Source organism: Macrobrachium nipponense, chromosome 16 (assembly GCF_015104395.2).
Source record: "Macrobrachium nipponense isolate FS-2020 chromosome 16, ASM1510439v2, whole genome shotgun sequence".
NCBI classification, from domain to species: Eukaryota; Metazoa; Arthropoda; class Malacostraca; order Decapoda; family Palaemonidae; genus Macrobrachium; species Macrobrachium nipponense.
In genome coordinates this window covers 64,434,407-64,450,389 of record NC_087209.1, presented here as the reverse complement: position 1 = coordinate 64,450,389, position 15,983 = coordinate 64,434,407, and the positions used below count along the sequence as shown (strand labels likewise).

General features: G+C 42.5%; 1 protein-coding gene across 1 annotated transcript in view; it reads left to right on the top strand.

The window, feature by feature from the left end:
- LOC135195361 (spliceosome-associated protein CWC27 homolog) overlaps nt 1-14,996 on the top strand; it is a 50,519-nt gene extending 35,523 nt beyond the window's left edge. The window contains exon 4 of the mRNA XM_064221622.1: nt 14,832-14,996. Coding sequence (XP_064077692.1) covers nt 14,832-14,996 — 165 coding nt within the window. The remainder of the gene's footprint in view (nt 1-14,831) is intronic.
- The last annotated feature ends 987 nt before the right edge of the window (nt 14,997-15,983 follow it).

Here is a 15,983-nt window from a genome sequence, read left to right as displayed (position 1 = left end):
CCGGTCACGGGAATTTTTACGTTTTTGCCCCTTTCCCCTTTGCCCAGAGGTTCGCGAGAGTGAGGGGCGGACGTTGCCGCTAAACTTTCGAAGGTGATCGGGGAAGGGAAGAGGAAGCTCTTCTCTTCTACGACACCGGAGAGGAGTTTACCAGGTGGCGGATGATTCTTCATTCTCTCGACCCCCCAAGCCAAATCCTGATTTTGTCCGACTTTCAAGTCAACCCTTGCCTTCTAAGGCTTGGTTTTTCGTCTCTGTCTCAATTGAGATTTTATTGCTATGGAGGCTGTTATGAGCTCCTTACAAGAACGCTCAATCCTTCAATATGTGGGTCCTCGGAGGGCTTTTAATGTATATCAAGGACTCCGGGTTTGTTCCTCCTGATGCTCCTCTTTTTGAGAAATTCCTGCTCATCCATTTCAATCGCTTCTGTACATCAGAACGAGCTTGCTGCTTCAATGCAGGCCTTTCTTGTTTCTCTAAGGCGTAACCTGTATTTGTCGCAGTTACCCTCCTCTGTATCGGAGATTCAGAGAACCCGTCTGTTGTCCTCTTCTCCTTTTGGCGATTTTCTTTTCGATATTTCTGTGCTTTCTGAGGTTTTGAAGGAACCATCAAGGTGATGCCTCTTCCCAAGCTCACTGGGCCTTATCAAGAGCTTTTTCCTCTGGTCTTCCTCCCGTTCCTTCAAGGAGTAAGCGTAATGTTTAGGACCAGATCTGTACCTTCTGCTCCAGCCCAACAACCGCTCCTTCTGGCTCTTTTTTCCCCATAGTACATCTCAGCTTGCTGGTGCCTCTTCTTCATCCTCTGGTGCTCACCCTTTGAAACGCGGGAGAGGTTCTTGGCGTGGCTCTAAGGGCAGAGAAAGAGCTCAACCTCCAGGAGGACCTTCTTCTTCTTCTTCTTCTTCTTCCTTGTCTCTGCGTAAGAATTTTCGAAGTAGGAGTCATTCACCTCGCCTGGAGACCGCAGTAGGAGCTTGTCTCTCCCGCCATTGGTCAGCTTGGCAGGGGAGAGCGGTGGATGCTTGGGTGGTGGAGGTCCTGAAGGAAGGTTACGAGATCCCTTTTGTTTCCAGACCTCCACTTTCCAATCGTCCTCTCGAGTTCAGCAGTTATTCCCCTCACTCAATCAGGGGTCAAGCCTTGGAGAGGAGCTTTCGGCCCTCTTGGAGAAGGATGCCATAGAGCGAGCTCCTCCTTCTCCCGGGTTTTACTCTCGGATGTTTGTAGTTCTAAAGGCCTCGGGTGCCTGGCGCCCCATCATAGATCTTTCGGTTTTGAACAAGTTCATTCTAAAGTCCAAGTTCAGGATGGAGACGGTCCAGATGTTCTTTCATCCGTCAGGAGGGGGGGACTGGATGATTTCCATCGATCTGCAGGATGCTTATCTGCAAATCCCCATCCATCCAAGAAGCAGACCTTACCTTCTTTTGGTTTTTTATGGAATCTCGGGAGTTTTCCAGTTCAAGACCCTTTGTTTCGGCCTCACCACTGCTCCACAGGTCTTTTCTCGGGTGATGGCTCCTGTTTCAGCTATTCTGCATCAGTTAAACGTAAGGATGCTTCGGTATCTGGACGATTGGCTAGTCCAGGCCGAATCTCTAGAGAAATGTCTCCGGTCGAGGAGATAGTTGTGTCTCTTTGTGTCGAGTTGGGCATTCGTGTCAACTTCGACAAGTCCAATCTAATCCCTTGCCAGATCATGACTTATCTGGGGATTGTTTTGAATTCCCAGATTTTGAGGGCTTCTCCCGCTCAGAAACGGATAGACAAGCTTCTGAGTCTGATCGAAGAATTTTTGTCCTCCGTAACGCAGCCAAGTTTTCTCTTTGGAGGTCTCTCCGCTGTGGGCCATTTGTCATCCCTCATCCAACTGGTTCCCGGAGGTCGTCTCAGAATGAGGTCTTCAGTCGACACTTCGCCAGTCATGGGATTTCGTGTCCGAGGACACGATAGTCGCCTCTTCTCCACAATGTCAGAAGGATCTCCGGCGGTGGATGCCAGTTACCGCCCTCAAGTCAGGGACATCTCTTCTTTCGGTTCCTCCGGACCTAATGTTTTGGTCAGACGCCTCGGATCAAGGTTGGGGCGCACACCTGGGCTCCGAAGCCGCTTCGGGCCTTTGGTTAGAGGAGGAGAGGAGCATGTCAATAAATTGGAGGGAACTGAGGGCAGTGTACCTAGGCCTTCTTTCATTTCAGGAACAACTGTTGGAGTCGGTTGTCGCGATCTTTGTCGACAACACCACAGCAGTCTCGTACTTGAGAAACCAAGGCGGCACACAGTCGGATCTTCTCACTCAAGAAGCCCGATCAATCCTGTGTTGGGGCAGAAGACAGGGGGGTTACGTTGGTCCCTCAGTTTATCCTGGGCCATCACACGTCTAGCCATACCCTTGTCGAGACCGAACGAAGTTCAAGGGTTGGAGTGGACACTTTGCCAGGAAGTCTTCGACAGCCTCAGGAAGAAATGGCCTGTCACAGTCGATCTGTTTGCCACCCCACTGAATTTTCGTGCCAGATATTCTTCGCCCCTTACCAGGACTACCTCTCAGTGCCGGGACAGACTCTCTTTGCAGGACTGGGAGGGACTTCAAGCCTATGCTTTTCCTCCGTTCTCTCTGGTGAGGTCAGTCCTCAACAAAGTGAGGGCAACCAAGCGTCTGGATCTCACCTTGATCGCCCCCTTCTGGCCACAGAAGGAGTGGTTTCCCGACCTTCTGGAAGCACTGGTGGAACCCCCCATTCGCCTGCCAGAGAGACCAGATCTTCTCAAACAACCCCATTTTCATCGTTCCATCAGAGGCTCCACATGCTTCATCTTCATGCCTGGAGACTGTCATGGAGGTTCTCCAAGCACAAAGGGTTCTCCTCCAGAGTGGCGCGACAGTTGGCTCTTGCCAGGCGGCCAATCAAACCAGAGTAAATTATCAGGCTAAAATGGTCGGTTTACAGACGTTGGTATAAGTCTCAAGGACATTCAATTTCTAGACCTTCCTTACCGAAAGTAGCGGAGTTTTTAGTTCATTTACATCATGACAGGGCCCTGTCACCTTCGTGCATTAAGGGTTATAGGTCTATGCTTTCCTATGTTTTAAGGCAAGGCTTCCTGAGATCTCTTCATCTTATGTCATTAGAGATTTACTTCGATCTTTTTCCCTATCTCGACCCAGGCCGCAGTGTTTGCCTCCGACATGGGACGTTAACAAAGTCCTTCAAGCCTTAAGGTTCCCTCCGTTTGAGCCTCTGAATTCTGCCAAATTTTAGGGACCTCTCTTCTAAGACACTCTTCCTTGTCTCACTGGCTACAGCCAAGAGAGGGTGGGTGAACTGCAAGCACTCTCTTTTCTGGTTGCCAGATCTGGACAAGACATGATTTTGTCATACCTTCCTGAATTTGTCGCAAAGACTGATCGTCTGATAATCCCATTCCCAGGTCTTTCGTACTGAAGTCGCTGGTCGACTTTGTTGGTAATTTAAATGAGGAATTAGTTCTTTGCCCTGTTAGGGCGCTCTCATGTTATTTACGCCGCACGAAGGACATTCAGGGTCGTCCCCGTCTCCATCTGTTTGTTTCACCCCGAAATGTCAAGAGACCTATTTCAAAGAATGGTGTATCCTTTTTTCTTAGAGATCTGATCGTTAAAACTGGTGGTTCGGCTGCTGGGGAAGACCAGACGCCGAGAGCACACAGTATTAGAGCAGTTGCTACATCAGTAGCTTTTATGAAGAACGTCTCGGTCGCCAAGGTGCTTGAGGCGGCGACTTGGCGTTCTAATTCTGTGTTTTTTTGGCCTCTTTTTACTTGAGGATATTTCTCTAGTTCTAGGCGACCTTCGTTCTTTGGGCCCGTTGGTGATGGCAGGACAGGTCGTCAGACAGGAGAATTAGGTAGTCTTCCTGTTTTACGTTTGGTTGCTACCTGTATATTATTCATTAATTTTTTGTTTTGTTGTATATATTTTTTGTTTTTGTATTATAACCCATGGCAGTTTTTTGACGTAGTTATAATGGGAATTAGGCAGTTTGGTATTTAGGTGTTTTTGATGACAAGGACTGACTGCTTGGCAACTCATGCTGCTTCCATTTTCAGTGTGAAATGGTTCCAGCCACTGGGTTGTCGGCACTGGCGACTACGCTTCTCCCAGAGTCGATGCTGACCTAGGACTAGCCACTGGTTCGCTTGTCCTGACGACTCCTGCTTCTTCCACTGTCCTGGACAGGGAATTAGTCGATGGATCGTCTGCTGTCATCTGGTGACTCGCTCACCATCTACTTTTTGTCTCACCTGTCTTCTCGGAGTCAGACACTCGTGTGAGATCAGGCGACATTTAGTAGCCCTGAGTTTCTTGTTGACGAAGTCGGTTGCGTTGATACCCAGCCCCCGATGATCGTGTAACATGAGACCAGGTTGGACTGTCAGGCATCGTCCTTCGGGACTGAATCGCCTTTTTGCTCCGCGCTCCTTTCTCTTGGCACCAGAAAGCTCGAGTTAGGAGTTTGCTCATGAGCCGATTCGTTGCTGGCGACTTCGGGTTGCGTTGATACACCCCCAAGGTTTTTGCTTAGCTTTGAATCGCCCAGACAGTCCAGACACTCATCCTTTAGGGAAAGAATAGTGCTTGATAGTCTTCAGGGTGCAGCCTTGCTGTCCGCAATTCGTCTGACTGGTCACCTGGTCGGGCACCTGACTTTAGCTAGTACAGACGGACTGACTATGCACTTACTCCTTGTCCTGTGCTACCGCAGTTTGGTGGCATTATGGTAGGAGACTTTGAGTTGTTAGTATCTTTGACCTTGGGTTTGAGTTTTGACTGCCTATGATATATATTTCTTTGTTTGTTTTCTCCTATTCTGTCCGAAGGGGAAATTGTATTCAGATTCCCTCCTCCTTTTCAATGTGGTTAATCGGGCTAGATAAATTATATTAAGGGTAATGTTTATTAATATGGAATTTTTAATTCTAAAATTAATATTAATAATAATTACCTGTATAATTTATCTAGTCCCACCCATCCTACCCCACGATCTGCCTATCACAACTGATTTGAGGGAAGGTTTTTCGTATCTGTCAACGACAGTGTTGCCAACTGGCGGACAGAATAGGAGGTAACAGGGTTGCCAATGTGGTAAATTTTGGTGCGGTTTTTTGGGGATTTAGGGCTAGATAAATTATACAGGTAAGTATTATTAATATTAATTTTAGAATAAAAATTCCATTTTCGTGCTAAAAAAGAGGACTTAGTACGGCCTTCTCGTCCTTGGATTTCGATGAGAGACTCTCCTCCATCTTCTTGTTTGTCTTCCCTCGTCTCTCTCCGTCGGGTAGAGTACAAGATCGCTCTCCGTTACGTCGCAGTCCCGCTCGTAATCCTCCTCCTTCGTCCTCTGCCATTCAGGAAGATAGTACGAAGGGTTTCTTAAGGGAATGCAGTCTAAGCTGGCAGTTCTTGTGAAGTCTTGGGATGCGTCTGTGCAGGCATCTTCGAGGCGGAAGGACGATTTCCGTTCTTCCCGTTAAGTCTTCTAAGAGGGAAGACAAGGACTGCGTTCGCCGAGGACGCAGGACGCACTGGGGCGCTACGAGGACGGGCGATCGCTTGGTTATTCAGGATGCAGAACGCAGGAAGAAGAAAATGGTTTCGAAGAAGTAGGACGCAAACGTCAGGACTCGGGATCAATTGTGGACGCAAGACGCAGGTGGCAGGAAGCAGATGTGTCTACGATGGACGCAGGACGCAGGCGGCAGGACATCGAGAGGCGGCAGGACGCTGATTCTTCGTTAGCCGCAGGACGCTGATTCTTCGTTAGCCGCAGGCGCAGGCGGCAGGACGTTATTCCGTCAGCGAAGCGTCAACACGACAGTGATTTGCAAGACATTTCTTCAGCAGAAGAGGATTTGGAATTAGTTGAGGAGAAGAATACGGAACCTTCTTCAGATTCAAGATTCTGACTTCACGTCTTCTTTCTATTTTTGAAGGGGAATTCAAACCGACAGCTCCTTTATCTCCCTTATCGCAGTTTTCCTCCAAGACTAGGACTCCAAAGAAGTCCTCTTTCCTTAAGATGACTCTGTCAATTTCGGCGAAGAAGGCCCTTCAACGTTGTGAATGACTGGAATGAAGGATAAGAAAGAAGCGGGAAAATACTCTTTTTTTTGCTTTTCCACCAGCTAAGTTAGCATCGAAGTCAGGAGTATGGTACGCTACTGGAGAAAGTCTAGGCCTGGGAGTACCTGCCTCCTCCCCAGGGGGTACTTCTCCAGTATAGTAGACAGCTCACGCAGGCAGGCATTACAGTCTGCTAAGGTCTGGTGGACTTCGTCCGAGTTTGACCATCTTTTTAAAGGGATTTTTTAGGACTTTCGAAGTCTTCAATTTCCTAGATTGGTCTTTGGGAGCACTGGCGAACTCCCTAGAAGAAGAAGATTCGCAGGATATAGAAGCAGCTAGAGCATTATGTCCTGCATGGACAAGGCTCTGAGAGACGGAAGAACGAATGAACTGGCTTCTTTGTTCACAGCAGGAGTACTAAAGAGAGATCGCTGTTGTGTTCTTTCGCTTCAAAAGGGGTTTCAAACTCTCAGAAATCGGAGTTGCTGTTCTCTCCCCCTTTCGAAACAGCTGTTTCCTTCAGAGGTGATTAGGGATATAGCTCTCTCCCTTTCTCAGAAGGCCACTCAAGATCTTCTCATCGTCTTCAGTTAAGAAGTTCTTACCATTCCAAGTTGGTTAAGAAAACTCCAAAGGAAACTAGGCCTTCGCAACAGCCCTTTCGAGGCAGAACATTCGCTCGACCCGCCTTTAGGGGTAAGAGAGTACCCACTAAAAGAGGAGCCAAGACCACCTCTAAAGAATGAGATATCAGTCCTCCAGACTACAAGTGGGGGAGCCCAAGACTTCAAGGTTTTTGGGAAGTTTGGCAGAACATGAAGGCAGATCCCTGGGCTGTCAACGTAGCTCGGGAAGGGTACAAGATTCCTTTCTGAAGAGACCTCCTCGCAACATCTCCGAGAGCCCTCGGGGCAAATTACAACGATTTAGTGAAGAAAGCGGCTCTGTGGGAGCAAGTAGCTTCCATGCTAGAGAAAGGAGCCATAGAGCCTGTTCTGGATCACGAATCTCCGGGATTTTACAACCGGTTGTTCCTGGTTGCAAAGTCCTCGGGAGGTTGGAGGCCAGTTCTGGATGTAAGTCAACTGAATCTTTTCGTAGAAAAGACCAAGTTCACTATGGAGACGAACGATTCAGTACTGGCAGCGGTACGTACGTCCAGGGGACTGGATGGTGACCCTGGACTTACAAGACCGCATACTTTCATATTCCGATTCATCCAGGAAGCAGGAAGTATTTAAGGTTTGTGATTCAGGACAGGGTCTTTCAGTTCAAGGCCCTGTGCTTCGGCCTTTGCACAGCCCCCCAACCCAAGTGTTCACGAGGATGATGTCCAATGTGGCGAGATGGTTGTACTTAAGAGGGATCAGAGTGTCTTTTTATCTGGACGACTGGTTGATAAGATCCCAATCAAGAAGTCAATGTCTGGAGGACTTGAATCAACATTGAACTTAGCAAAAGACCTAGGTCTTGTGGTAAACATGGGAAAAGTCTCATTTGAATCCCCAACAACAGATAGTTTATTTGGGGATTCAGAATCGGTTCAGGTGACTTTTCGGGCTTTTCCGTCCCCCGAAAGGCAAGCCCTATGCATTCGGAAGGTGCAGGACTTTCTAAAGAAAGACCGATGCTCAGCAAGAGAGTGGATGAGTCTACTGGCACACTCTCTTTGCTAGAGAGGTTCATTTCTTTAGGAAGACTGCACATGAGACCTCTACAGTTTTTCCTGAAGGATTCATGGCCAAGAAAATTGCAACCGGATTCCTTCCAGTTTCTAATTCCTGCCGAAGTGAAGGAGGAATTAAAGTGGTGGCTAACTCCAGGCAGGTTAGCAAGAGGGATGTCGCTTCAGCAGAAGAGCCCAGAACCTAATTCTTGTATTCCGACGCGTCGGACGCGGGTTGGGGAGCGACATTAGGCCCTCAAGAGGTGTCGGGACTTTGGAGCAAGGAAGAAACAAGTGGGCACATAAACAGGAAGGAACTGATGGCAATTTTCTTGGCCTTGAAGCATTCAGAGTTGATTCGAGACAAGACAGTGCAGATCAACTCGGACAACACCACGGCTCTGGCATACATCCGCAAACAAGGAGGGACTCATTCTTTTCCCCTTTACAAGCTGGCAAAGGAAGTTCTGCTTTGGGCGGAAGAGGAAAGCGTCGTGCTGCTCACCAGGTTTATACAAGGAGAGAAAAATGTGAGTGCGGACCTGTTGAGCAGAAGAGAACAACTTCTCTCGACGGAGTGGACGTTGCAACATGGAGGTTTGCCAGAGCCTGTGGAAGTTGTGGGGGCCGTCCGGTAGTAGATCTTTTTGCGACAGCCAGAACAAAAAGGTTACCAACCTATTGCTCATCCTCCGGTTCCAGATCAGGAAGCAGTGGCGGTCGACGCATTCCTGATGGATTGGACAAACTTAGATGTGTACCGCTTTTCCCCTCCGTTCAAGGTACTGGGGAAAGTTATGAAGAAGTTCAGGGAGAGCCAAGGAACGAGGCATGACCTTTAATAGCCCCGTTTTGGCCGGCCCAAAGTTTGGTTCCATAGGAGGTACTGGTAATGGACAATAGATACGCCAAGGACTCTTCCTCTAAGAGTAGATTTACTCAGACAACCCCACTTCGACAGGTTTTACAAGATACCCTCGCTCTGGGTCTGACTGCGTTCAGACTATCGAAAGTCTTGTCAGAGCGAGGGGATATTCTAGAGAGGTGGCCAGTTGCAGTGGCTAGAGCCAGAAGAACCTCCACAATCACAGTATATCAGTCGAAGTGGGAGAATTTCCGGAAGTGGTGTAGGAACAGGAAAGTGTCTTCATCCAGTACCTCTTGTGACCAATAGCAGATTTCCTTCTATACTTGAGGAAGGAATTGGGTTTGTCAGTTTCGACAATCAAAGGTTATAAAAGTATGCTAACCTCAGTATTTAGACACAGAGATCTAGGACATCTCGAATAACTTAGACCTTAGAGATCTGATTAGGTCATTTGGTACCAAGAAACAAAACCCCAATGCAGGCCACCTGCTTGGAACGCTCGATGTGTCTTGAAAGTATTTAACCTCTAGCAAATTCGAGCCTTTAGAGAAAATCCTCTCTGAAAGATGTTGCTAAGGAAACTATCTTTTTAGTAGCTTTGGCAAAACCGCTAAAAGAGCTAGTGAGCTTCAGGGCCATATCGAAGAAGGTGGGATGGAGACATGGCAACGCAGTTGTGTGTTCATTCCAAGAAGGTTTCTTGGCCAAGAATGAGAATCCAGCTAGTCCTTGGCCAAGATCCTTTGAAGTTTTGGGTCTGTCTGAGTTAGTGGGTCACGAGCAAGAAAGAGTTCTCTGCCCAGTGAGAGCATTGTGTTTTTATATGGAAAGACAACGAGATATCAGAGGGAATTCTGATGCTCTGTGGTGTTCAGTTAAAGACCCCAGTAGACCCATGACGAAGAACGCTCTAGCCTTCTTCATGAGAGAGTTGATTAGAGAAGCTCATATGTTGTGTCAAGAGCAGAGCTTTGGTATTTTGAAAGTGAAGGCTCATGAAGTCAGGGCAGTTGCGACTTCATTAGCTTTTAAAAAGAATTTAGCCCTCAAGGAAATTATTGAATCCACATATTGGAGAACTAATTCAATATTTGCGTCTCATTATCTTAGGATATTCAGACAACCTTTGATAATTGTCAGACGCTAGGTCCATACGTGTCCTCCGGTACAGTATTGGGCAAAGGAGTTACTACCCCATAACCTTTTAAGCTAGTTGATTTTATTAGGTGATGGTGTTTGTGTTTTTGGTCGTCTGAGAAAAGTGTTCGGCACTTTTATCAGTCTTGTTAGTATTATCTGGTGATGGTGTGTGTGTAGTTCAGGTAAATGATCTATTACTAGCTTGAATGCCGTGGCATAAGAGGGCTGTACGGTTTCTGTCAACACATTGGTCACGTCCAGTTGTCAGTTCCAGTCTTAGCTTCTTCAACATACAGGACACTTCCTTGTTGAGAGCTCCTAAGGTTTAAGCAGGCTTAGAGGCAGGACCTATGAAGTCAGCTACCTTAGCAGGTAAGGAACCTAGAGTTTTAATAATATTTTTATACTCTAATAATGTTGCTGTCTTTGACCCACCTCCAAATGTGTCAATCAGCTATATATATACCTGCCAGGTAAGTGTCATACATTAAAATGAAGTTTTTATGTTAAAACAAAGTTTAATGTATACTACCTAGCAGGTATATATAATTTAATTCCCACCTCCTCCCCTCAGGAGACAGGGTCAGAGAAAATCTGCCCGCAATTGGGAACGGTTCCTAGCGCTAGCGCCACGGTAACGGGGTGGTGGTTGCCTGAACTACTAATAGGTTACTAGCGTTTGCCGCGAGTTTTGAAAATTTCTGCCAGGTGGAACAGAGAATATAGCTATATATATACCTGCCAGGTAAGTATACATTAAACTTTGTTTTAACATAAAAACTTCATGTTATGAGTTGATGTTTTTTATGTTAAAAATATTTATAATGAACTGTGAAGATTGCAAGGCTTATCCTTAAGAATCTTCTACAGTAGGAAGGATCTGTGGAATTCAACTTTTATGTTAATGAAACTGTTCCTCGTGAGGAATTTCTTGGATATGTGTTAACCTTAGGATGGAGAAATGAAAGGTCCTTCCAGTTGAGGAATGCCACCTCCTTGTGATGAAGTTCACAATTTGGGTAATGATTCTGATTCAGTAGTCAATACCAGTGTTGTGGTAATACTTATTTTATTAAGTTTAGTCACCTGTGTGTGTGTGTGTGTGTGTATGTATGTTTGTTTAGTTGAACATGACTGTGTCAGGCTAAAGCCTTATACAGTACTATAGTGTTGTAGCTGAATTCAAGCAATGACAACTGCCTTATGGCAAAGCATTGACATAAGGAAGCATCTATTAGATGGTTTTATCTTAAGCCTATTAAGAATACAGTACACTTTTGTAGCTGAAAATATAAAGCATTCATCAGGAGGCATTCAATCTTTCTGAAACCTCTTAACCTTTAAACGCCGAAGCGGTATTTTAAAAATTGTCTCCCGTATGCCGGCGGCGTTCGCGAGTGAGCGCCAAAGCGGAAAAAATGTTTTTTCAAAAAACCACAGCACGCTTAGTTTTCAAGATTAAGAGTTCATTTTGGGCTCCTTTTTTTTTGTCATTGCCTGAAGTTTAGTATGCAACCATCAGAAATGAAAAAAATATCATTATCATATATAAATATTGGGATATATGACAGCGCAAATTTTTTTTTTATATAATTGTATACAAATCGCGCTGTGAGCAAAACGGTTAAAGCTAACGAGTTATTTTTTTCGTTGTATTGTACACTAAATTGTGATCATTTTGGTATACAACACATTATAAAACGATCAAGGCAACACAGAGAAAATATTATCACAAAATGATGCATGAATTAGTAATGCGCGGGCGTAAAAAAAAGCTGTTTTCAAAAATTCACTATAAATCGAAATATTGTGCTAGAGACTTCCCGTTTGTTGCAAAATGAAGGTAATTGATTGAATATTACTAGACTGTAATTGTTGTAGCTTACAATTGCAGTTTTCGACCATTTCGGTCAAGTTAAAGTTGACTGAAGAACAAATTTTTTCTATTTATCGTTATTTATATGAAAATATTTCAAAACTGATAAAAGCTACAACTATGGGTTGTTTTTTGTTGTATTCTACATGAAATTGCGCACATTTTTATATATAAAACTTTATGTAACAGCTAATTTAAAATGGTGCAAACATTACGACAATCGGATGAAAAATTTATGATTTTTTCGGAAGAGTTACCCCCCCCCCCCGCGCGGACATAAGGAAAAGTTTTCTTATTTCATAAATTTCACCATAAATTGAAATATTGTGTTAAAAGGCTTCCAATTTGTTGCAAAATAAAGGTAAATGATTGAATATTACTAGAATGTAATAGTTTTAGCTTACACAATAGAGACTTCCAATTTGTTGCAAAATAATGGTAAATGATTGAATATTACTAGAATGTAATAGTTTTAGCTTACAATTGCGTTTTTTTACCATTTCGGTCGAGTCAAAGTTGACCGAAGGTTGAAATTTTGGCACTTATCGTTATTATATGAAATATTTCAAAACTGATGAAAAGCTACAACCATGGGTTGTTTTTTGTTGTATTCTACATGAAATTGCACACATTTTTCAGATATAAAACTTTATGTAAACGGCTAATTAAAATGGTGCAAACTTTACGATAATTGGACGAAAATTTTTTTTATTTTTTTCGGAAGAGTTACCACGCGGACGTAAGGAAAATGTTTTTTTTCATAAATTCACCATACATTGAAATATTGTGCTAGAGATTTCCAATTTGTTGCAAAATAAAGTTGAATGATTGAATATTACTAGAATGCAAGAGTTTTAGCTTGCAATTGCATTTTTTTACCATTTCGGTCGAGTCAAAGTTGACCGAAGGTTGATATTTTGGCACTTATCGTTATTTATATGAAAATGTTTCAAAACTGATGAAAGCTATAACCATGGGTTGTTTTTTGTTGTATTCTACATGGAATTGCAACATTTCCATATATAAAACTTTATGTTACGGCTAATTTAGAATGGTGCAAAAATTACGACAGACGAAAAAATTTATGATTTTTTCGGAAGAGTTACCGCGCGGTTGTAAGGAAAATGTTTTTCTCATAATTCACCATAAATCGAAATATTGTGCTAGAGACTTCCAATGTGTTGCAAAATGAAGGTAAATGATTGAATATTACTAGAATGTAAGGGTTTTAGCTTGCAATTGCGTTTTTCGACCATTTCGGTAGAGTTAAAGTTGACCAAAGGTTGAAATTTTGGCACTTATCGTTATTCATATGAAAATATTTCAAAACTGATTAAAGGTTCAACCATGAGTTGTTTTTTGTTGTATTCTACATGAAATTGCGCACATTTTCATATATAATACTCCATGTAACGGCTAATATAAAATGGTGCAAAAATTATGTCAAAGTGATGAAATAATTTCTGAGATGTGTCGCTGATGCTTTTTAGTGCGGAGAAGAAAGAAATTCGCGCTTGCGCGTGTGGGTAACAATTGTAAACAAAACAACGCATCCGATCCATGAGCTCCCAGCATCCCCCAAGGCGTGTGATTCAAAAGTTTTTGTCTAGTAGGCCTATAACTATTTTTCCACGAAATTTTAAAAAATTTTTCTTTTTTATATCGAAATACCATATGTCCAATCGGCACCCAACAGATAATTTATATCGACGTTTAATATGTCCAATCGGCGTTAAAGGGTTATGGAATTTCTGATTTTCTACTAATGTAGGTAGCAGTGGATTGCCTAGAAGTGTCTAGAGACATCTGTTTTGGAATATATTTTAACATATTTCTACTTGAGTATGTAGTGCTAATTTCAAGTTGATCTTCATGAGAAGAATGATTACCTATTTTGAGTGCCCAGTTTGACAGCTCATTCCTTTTACTTTACTTTTACAAGATAAGTTTGTTACCTCCTGTGTTGGCCAGGACATTCCATTGACCTTGTCTGATTTTGATTTGGCTTCCAAGAGATACTTAGTATATTAACTACAGATGTACTATCCAAATTCTTTCCTTGCAGCCTCTTAGGTAAAATATTCTATTCTCTGTTTTCAAACTTTACTCTGGTTGTTTGAGATTCCCCATCAATCCAGTTTGATGCATAGCAAGGTTAAAGCAGTTCACATAGCTTCCTCCTGCTCTCCTGTTGGCTGAAGCCTGTAGCCACCAATGCCTTGTGTTATTTTTAATCAGACTCCAGATAGTGCCAGATAATTTATCCCCAAGTTAAGACTGAAAGTTTGTACGTTATAAGAAATGGAAATTTATTTAAATTTTGTCATATTTTTGGCACCAGCAGAAGATAGCATTTAGATGAACTCAATATTTATGCACTGTTTTTTTTTTCTAATTGAAGTTTTCTTTTAGTGTCTGAATAAACAAGCTGTTCTATGCAATATTGTTATTCAGATATTTGAATAAAAAATCACCATTCTATGGGTCTTACAAGTTTCAATTTCAAAATTGCATTCTGGGTGCACCAATTACACTGTATAAAATACTCTTCTGCTTTTATTCTGTGCAAAATGCAACTGTATTTTTCTTCTGTTTAAAATGTACCTCTGTTTTTATTCAGTATACAAGACAAGAATTAATTTAAAATATATTATCTTACATGACTGAGGTACTTGCAATTCTCCTCTGAACAAGTAAATTTATGTACAACACTGGTGAGTTCTTTCTTCTTTTATGTTTATGCTGTAATAGTAAAGTGCTTTTCCTGATTAGTATCATACTTTATTAAGGTTTATCTCATCTGGATGATTAGTTATCAGTATTGAGTTATTAAAAGTTTTGCTTTTTAATGAAGATGCCCTTCAAAAGTATTGCAGATGAAAAGACAGTAAGTTCAGTTTTTTATTAGAAGTCTGGTGAGAATAGAAATGTAAAAAAATAACAAAATGAGTATTCTTTTTAGAGGAGGCAGATAGCAGGACTCTTGAAAGTCATCAATTGATTTGTTTTATAAACGATTAACTTTTTATAATGCTATTATAACTAGAACTCATGATGTATATAAGGCTTAATGGGATTTGAAACATTGTTGATCTAAAGTATGTCTTTAGTACCCTGGAAAATATGATAGATAATATTATGCAACTGTGCTGTTTTTGTTCCAGGATGATCGACCAGAATATCCCCATAAAATTGTCAAGACAGAGGTATTGAATAACCCGTTTCCAGATATTACTCCTCGAATGAAAATTGAAAATGAGATTCCCAGAGAGGAACGAAGGAAAAAGAAGAAGGGTACCAAGTATGTAAGACTGGTTTTTGGACACTGATTCAGTATAATAAAGGGATTTTGACGAAGGAAAAAATCTATTTCTGGGTGATTGGCTCGTGTCGCCCTATGAAAGGATCCTTAATATCATTCTTTCTAGGTAAAATTAATTCCTAAAATTACCAGAGAAAAAAAAACAAAATTAAGAAAATGTCAGTAAAAACTGACTCGCTCACTCTTAAAAAGAAGTGTCGGTATGATAATATGGGGCGAGTGTGGAACACTACCACGAGACAATCACCAATTAGAACTTCCCATCAGAATCCCCCCAAGAGAGAGCTGATACCAACGGGCGATGCAGCCTCTACTACTACTACTAGAGGACGCCACGGACAGCAGCGCCCCTAGCGGACATCCTTAATCTCAAAAACAACTAAAAACATCTTGTCCTGCAAGGGGGGAAACAAAACCATAAAGGGGGGTTTCATAGGGCGACACGAGCCAATCACCCAGAAATAGATTTTTCCTTCGTCAAAATCCCTTTTCTTGGCTCAGCTCGTGTCGGCCTATGAAAGAGTACCAGAGAAACAGACAAGATGGGAAAAAAGGGAGGACAAATGAAAACAGTGTAAAATGATGGATATAATATAAGTAAATCAATTACAGCATACAAACTAAGGCACTTAAACTAACTTATACTAAACAGTAAAACAATAGAACGTTAGTAATCTTAAAGTACTTAAATGGTAATTACAGTAAATTACAGTGATGCATGTAAAATAAAGAAAAAGGATTTACTTAACAAATTTACAAAATATACAAACTCATTGTGTCCTACCCTATTGCTTTAATAAAAATAAGGGTAGGTACACTGAAGTCCATCATTAATTACAAATATTGGCAAAATATAATACAAACACATTGTGTCCTACCCTAGCATAAAAATAAGGGTAGGTAACACTGAAGTTCATCATTAATACAAAAATGGTGAATATATACAACACATTGTGTCCTACCCTAGCATAAAAATAAGGGTAGGTACACTGAG